The sequence below is a fragment of the Sus scrofa genome, chromosome 4 (genome assembly GCF_000003025.6).
Source record: "Sus scrofa isolate TJ Tabasco breed Duroc chromosome 4, Sscrofa11.1, whole genome shotgun sequence".
Lineage (NCBI taxonomy): Eukaryota > Metazoa > Chordata > Mammalia > Artiodactyla > Suidae > Sus > Sus scrofa.
The window spans coordinates 124944261-124951377 of NC_010446.5; the positions used below are offsets into that span (position 1 = coordinate 124944261).

At 47.8% G+C, this 7117-nt stretch overlaps 1 protein-coding gene across 4 annotated transcripts in view; it reads right to left on the reverse strand.

The window, feature by feature from the left end:
* Positions 1 to 6160, reverse strand: part of KIAA1107 (KIAA1107 ortholog) — a 91150-nt gene extending 84990 nt beyond the window's left edge. For all 4 annotated transcript variants that reach the window (XM_021090240.1, XM_021090241.1, XM_021090239.1 and 1 more), the window contains exon 1: positions 5835 to 6160. In XM_021090240.1, coding sequence (XP_020945899.1) covers positions 5835 to 5968 — 134 coding nt within the window. In that variant the 5' untranslated portion in view covers positions 5969 to 6160. The remainder of the gene's footprint in view (positions 1 to 5834) is intronic.

Below are 7117 nucleotides of genomic sequence, written 5' to 3' on the forward strand. Positions count from 1 at the left end.
AATGAACCCCCCAAAGACAAAAACTGTGTATCCTTAGTATACTGCAAGAGTTCAACGCCTGGTTTTGGATTTTGTGGTAGTTCAGCCTGAATATAACAAAAGCTTCAGAGCACAAAGCTCTCAGAACCTTGGAAACAATGAGCAAACTGACGCGTTTTAGTCACTACTTTTACCAATAAATTATTTTCATAAGTGACTGTTAAAGTTATGCAATAATGTATTGATCTCCCCAAATTAGGTTTTTTTTTTTTTTTTACTGTCTCCTTCCCTAACTTGAATCCTAAAATCAGAAGAAATCAACAATTTTTTTTTTTGGTATTTTTGTATTTTTAGGGCCACACCCACGGCACATGGAGGTTCCCAGGCTAGGGGTCTAATCGGAGCTGTAGTTGCAGGCCTACGACAGAGGCACAGCAACTCCGCATTCGAGGTGCATCTACGACCTACACCACAGCTCACAGCAACACCAGATCCTTCACCCACTGACCAAGGCCAGGGATTCAACCCGAGTCCTTGTGGACGCTAGTCAGGTTTGCTAACCACTGAGCCATGACAGGAGCTCCTGATCTCCCCAAATTAATAAAAGCTCAAATTGTCACAACTACTCAATTTATCGCTCCTTCCCACCCCCCTCCACCCATCCCCCACTCTTCCCCAAGTGAATAAACAAAGCATTGCAGCTGGTCAACGAGTGTCACTAGGGAATCTTCCCTGTTTATAATAGATGCTCATGAGTATTTGTCAAATAAAAAAAAGTTAATGTGTTTTAAAAATCATCAATGTGAAAATACAGTGCTTTTTATTTTATAAAAACCACCTGTATCAGTTACAAGTATATTTTTTTATCTGTTACAGGCAACAATACTTGAATCAGACTTACTGAAACATTAAGGAGGGTTATTGGCTCATCTAATAAAACACTAGAGGAAAGACAGGTTGGAGCAAAGGCCCAAGGGTGTCAAGGCCCAGCTTCTTTTCCTCTTATTTCTCTGTCGAATACTGTATTCACCTATCTAAAGCATTTTAGACCACCGACGAAACAGTTCTCACTAAAAATGTATTGAGCATACATTCAACAGAATGAACTAGCAAATTTTTTTCAGGGACAGACATAAGAAAAGATCTTACAGAGGTGGTAAAAACCCAATGGAATTTTAAAGATTGAAGATGAGCTGTTAGGGAAGCAAGGCCTGGCGGGGGTGGCGCCTGCCTCCACGCTCCTTAAGAAGGAACACGTGAGTATGGAGTTACAAACTGGTCAGCAGCGTGCTGAGGGGATGAGAAGTGGCAGATGAGGCTGAAGGGATACAGATGAATAAAAGGTGGGAGTTCCCTGGTGGCACAGTGGGTTAAGGACCTGGTGTTGTCACTGCAGCAGCTCAGGTTGCTGCTGTGGTGCAGGTTCAATCCCTGGCCCTGGAACATCTACATGCTCTGGGGGCAGCTCCCCCCAAAAAGATGAATAAGAGGCAAAGAGCTTAACTCTTTATAGTTGCAGTTAAAGGGAAATGACCAAATAGTTTGAAACATGGGCAATTTCTTTCTTTTTATTTCTTTCCTTTTTTTTTTTTTCGGTTTTTTTAGGGCCGCACCTGTGGTACATGGAAGTTCCCAGGCCAGGGGTCGACAGCTGCTGGCCTACGCCACAGCCACAGCCGCAGTGGATCTGAGCTGTATCTTCGACCTACACCACAGCTCACGGCAATGCTGGATCCTTAATCCACTAAGTGAAGCCAGGGATTGAACCCACATCCTTGTGGATCTCAGTTGGGTTCGTTACCACAGAGACACAACGGGAGCTCCTCGTTTTTAAAAATATCATGTTAGTTGTATAAAAGAGCTATTGGGGAAAATGAGATGGGGGGGAAACTACTGCACAACACAAATTAATAATGTAGAGGCCTCGATCCAAGAGAGAATCAATGGTGTAAAGAATAAGAGATCAAGTTAAAATATGTTTAGGTAATAAATTGGCAGGAGTTGGTGGCTGGATGTAGACGGTTAGGGGAACGGAATAACCTAGTACCTCTCTCATAGGTGGCTTAGACAACTGGGTGCTAGTACCAGCCTGCGACCTCCATCTACTATGCCAAGCTCCCTGCTAAACTCCAGACGTATGGTCAATTGTCTCCTGGATGCGCCGTGAACATTCACCAGACTCCTCCCTTTCTGGTAACTATCCTCTGGTTTAGCCCCATCTTCTATGCTTCTCTTTCCCTGTGTTGGGTTTCCAAACGTTACCGGTCACCATCAGTTGCAACTGGGACTCCCTTTCATCGTCTCCCTTTTCACTGCCACTATGCATCCCTTGATACATATGATACAGGATATACAGTATTTTAATTTTAATATAAATTTTAACGTATTATGTTTTATTATAAAATCTCCTAGCTGTTTTTATTTTTTTCCCATTTCTTCCCTCAATTCAAGATCCAATTAAGACTCTCTTTAAAAAACACCAGTGACTTCCCACCGCTTCCAGAATACATTCCAAAATCTTCACTGAAGAAAGAAGGCCTCTAGGATCTAGCCTTTTTTTTTGGCTTTTGTCTTTTTAGGGCCGCACCTGAGGCATATGGAAGTTCCCAGGCTAGGGGTCCAATAGGAGTTACAGCTGCTGGCCTATGCCACAGCCACTGCAACACTGGATCCGAGCCATGTCTGTGACCTACACCACAGCTCAAGGTAACGCCAGATCCCTAACCCACTGAGTGAGGCCAAGGATCAAACCCACCACCTCATGCATGGTTCCTAGTCGGATTCATTTCCACTGTGCCACGACGGGGAACTCCCAGATCTCGTCTTAATTTACCCATTCACCCTCATCTGTTGTCACTTTGTCTGCCACACCCATAAGCCCCTCCCAATTACAGCTACCGAATTGTACCAGATGACTGTGAGGCACACCCGAATGGACAATGGACTGAGCCGAGGTTAACCATCAGCCAATGTGGTAATTAAACAAGCGAACTCTAGCAAAGAGGTTCTATAATAATCAAGAGCCAACTGATGGTACTCTAAAGAGTTAAAAAGAAAATCCAAGGTGAAAAGAAAAAGGAATGGGTCAGGAGAGACGCAGAAAAGAAGGAAAAAAGTTACTGAAGCTCAGTCTGCATAACTATTGTACCTTAGAGAAGACAGACTGACTGGATCCATAGTCTGGTCATGTCACCTTGGACAGGTCACTTGAATGTCCCTGGAGCTAGACTGCCAAGGTTCTTAGTCTAACTCTACCATCTGTCTCTAATGCTCAGTTTCCTCATCTGTTAAATGGGAATAACAAGAGGTACCTCATAGGGGAGACAAAACACTGGATGTCAGACCAGCAGTGTCCAGCTAACAGCAGCACAGCAATAAGTATTAGGTTTGTTTTCTTTTTTTTTTTTTTTTTTTTGGTCTTTTTGCTATTTCTTTGGGCCGCTTCGGCGGCATATGGAGGTTCCCAGGCTAGGGGTTGAATCGGAGCTGTAGCCACTGGCCTACGCCAGAGCCACAGCAACGCGGGATCCAAGCCGCGTCTGCAACCTACACCACAGCTCACGGCAACGCCGGATCGTTAACCCACTGAGCAAGGGCAGGGACCGAACCCGCAACCTCATGGTTCCTAGTCGGATTCGTTAACCACTGCGCCACGACGGGAACTCCAGCATTAGGTTTTTTAGTTACAATGGTCTTGAGCAAGGTCCATTTCTTAATGAGGTCTTATCAGCCAGCAGCTGTCATACCCCAAGCGCCTCTCCAATTCTACACCAGATGTGCCTTTCTGATCACTGAAACTGTTCCCTATTTCTCACTTTTCCACATATCCTACTGTCTCTGCTCCTTTCTGTTTGCAATGATCCAATACAACCTGCTTTCCCCAAATAAATCGAGCTCTTCCAAACCGCTATGCCCTTGTAAAAGCCACCCCCCTTGTTTAGATACTGTGACTTCTCACTTCCTAATCTCTAATCAATTTTTAAATCAATCCCCAAGAGATCACTCAAGTATCATACCATCCTATAAAGCCTTCCCCAAATAACCCTGACCCCCGTTACTCTGGTTTGACTATTCTCTCTCACTAGAGTGCAAGCACAACACCAAAGTCGTGTCTGACTGATCTTTGATTCGTCCATACTAGGTACATGGTGGGTGCTGGCTACTTCATTAATATTTGTAGAATAGGAGTTGCTGTCGCGGTTCAGCGGTTAACAAACCCGACCAGTATCCCTGAGAACTCGGGTTCCATTTCTGGCCTCGATCAGCGGGTTAAGGATCCGGCGTTGTGGTGAGCTGTGGTGTAGAAGCTGTGGTGTGGGTCGCAAACACCACTCAGATCCCATCCCCACCCCGAGTTGCTGTGGCTGTGGTGTAGGCCAGCGGCTACCGCTCAGATTAGACCCCTAGCCTGGGAACCGCCATATGCCGTGGGTGCAACCCTAAAAAGACGAAAACATAACAATAATATTTGTAGACTAAATCAATGATATTGCTGTGGTTGAAGAAGGTTAATTCAGCCTAGAATTTTAAGGTGGCTGGGTGCGCATATGAAATTTTTGTTGTTTAAAAATGAACAAACAAAATACCTTTTGCTTCTAACAAGAACTTGGGCGTTCAGGATCCTATCCCTAATTGCTGCTAGGATGAGGATAAACGGCTCACAGGCTCTACTGTTAACCTCATTTTCTTTATATAAATTAGATGTATTATCTTTCTTAAATTCATAACATTTCAAGGTTCACAATTAGCCAGAAGAATAGAGCCACTGAAAAGGAGCGTCTCATCCTTAGAGACTCATCCTAGAAACAGAACCTCACTTATTTTTTTACGTCAATTCCACAGTGGAGGACACAAAGCAGACTCTCTCATTGACAGATAGGCTCAAAGTAAAAGGAATTTTTTTTTTTTTTTACTTTATAAAGTTCAGTTTACAGCTGCTGGAGCCTTAAGGGTGGGGAACACTAAGCACTTTCTAAAGGTGGAATACTGCATAACCCTTAGTGATGAAGTGTCATTATGTTTACATGAGTTCAGTAGTCCTCAAAGGGTGACCCAGGCCAGCAGCATCAGCATCCCCTGGGCCCCTGCCAGAAATGCAAACATCTCAGGCCCCATCTCAGACTAGCTGTTATCAAAACTGTCCTCTGGGCCCCAGGAAACCTAAGCCCTCTTCCTGATTCTGATGAACCCTAAAGTTCAAGTGCCAATATTTTGGTGGAAATGGAAACCAGCTAGGGAATATTCCTAAGCTTCATTTTATTCACCACAATTTTGAGTTAAACTTCACAACAACCCTCCATTTGCCCGAGTCCTCATGGGAGCTGGGAGTTGCTGTGGCTGCTGGGGGTGGCGGAGGAGTCTAGGAGAGGGGAAGCCAGGTTGCAATCAGCAAAGATTTCCATGTAGGCACTCCTGCTAAATCGTTCAAAGAGAGCTCAGCAGAGACCTCCAACGTTCCAGGAATTTGTTCATTTTTCACTCATTCTAAGCAGACATTCACTCCCTCTTCTACTTTTACCATGTTTCTTAGTTGTGTTTAACAACTGTGTACGTTTCAAGACCACGAAACCTGAATCCATCTCGACAGGAGCGAAAGTCTTCCAAGACCCAAGCCTGCCCGCGATGGAGTGTTCTGGCAAACGCCGGTGCTGCACAGAGCTAGAGAGGCGTGCCCGCTGTCTTTGTGAATCCGGTGTGTGCTCTCCGAGGTGCCCCGGGTCGGTGACACGGGGCGAGCGAGCCCGCTTTGCTGGGAGGAATCGGGGGAAGGGGAGGGATGGAGAAGCGGCGCGGGAGCCGCAGCTTCTGGGGCGGAGGTGGGCGCCTGCGGCCCCGGAGTTCCCGCCTCCTCCTACCTGAGCAGGTCCTGGCTGAGCTGCTCCGCCACCGCCGCCTTCAGCCGGCGCCGCTCGCAGGGCCCCTTCCTGCCAACTCCGGGGGACCCCGGGGGCACCACGGGGGCCGCGCCACCCTCCCCACAGCGGGCCATGTCCCACCCGGCGCGGCGGCGCCCGCGGGGCCCCGCGCCCGGCCGCCCTTCCCCGCCTCTGGGACGAGGGGGCGTTTCCGACCGGACGCTCGGCTCCAACCCGAACCCGCCCCCTCGCCTCCCGCCAGGGGGTGGCCGGCCCTCCGCAGCCGCCGGCCCGCAGCCCCGGGGAAGCTCGGGGGCCGGCCCGCGCCCACGTGACCCGGCGGCGGTGCGCAGGCGTGCTGGCTCTGTTTACCTCCGCCGCAGGCGCTCCGCCCCCTGCCGCCCGGGGAGCGAGCTGCCCGCTGGGACCCGCCGGGTCGGCTCTGGATCCGGGGCCCTCTGGCTGAGCGCTCATCTCCACTTATGCTTCATTGAGAGCCTAGTTCAGCTCCACCTGTGCAGCCTTCCCACACCTTGTCGTCCTGGGATGCCAGCGCTTTTCTTCCCCAGAGAGACAGGTGCCCTAGACGTGTCACACTCTCTCCTTAACTTGCTTTGGGCAAGAAAAATTGGGATTGTGGGAGTTCCCACTGTGGCTCAGCACCACCTAATCCCACGAGCATCCAGGAGGCCCGGGATTCCATCGCTGGCATCGCTCAGTGGGTTAAGGATCCCGGGTTGCCATGAGCTGCCGCTTAAGTCAAGACACCCCTTGGATCCCGCCCTGTTTGGCTGTGGTGTAGGCCGGGAGCTGCAGCTTGCGTTCCATCCCGGTCCTGGGAACTTCCGTATCCACAGGTGCGAGCCTGAATAAAAGACCAAAAAAAAAAAAAAAAAAAAAAAAAAAAAAAAAAAGAAAGAAAAAATTGGGATTGTGAGGAATGGGGAAGAACTTCGTAAAAATCAGCAGAGGTCACAACACTCCTAAGTCCCCTGCAAAGGGTGTATACAGCATCTAAAAGATTCCTTCTCCTTCTAATCCAGGAACTGGTCCTGAACTTTAGCTGAGAAGTGTCAATGATACTCCAGAGCTTGCATATAAAGCTATAAAATTTATGAGGAGGAAGAAAGGAAGTTGGATTGTACGGGCAGAGCCTTCAATTGAGCAGGAAAGTGGGTGGATTGATGAGCCATAGAATTTCGAATATGTTAACATGAAGAAAAGAGATGGAGAAAAATCACTTTAAAAGTCTTTTGGTATTTTTGTATTTGATGACTTCTTCC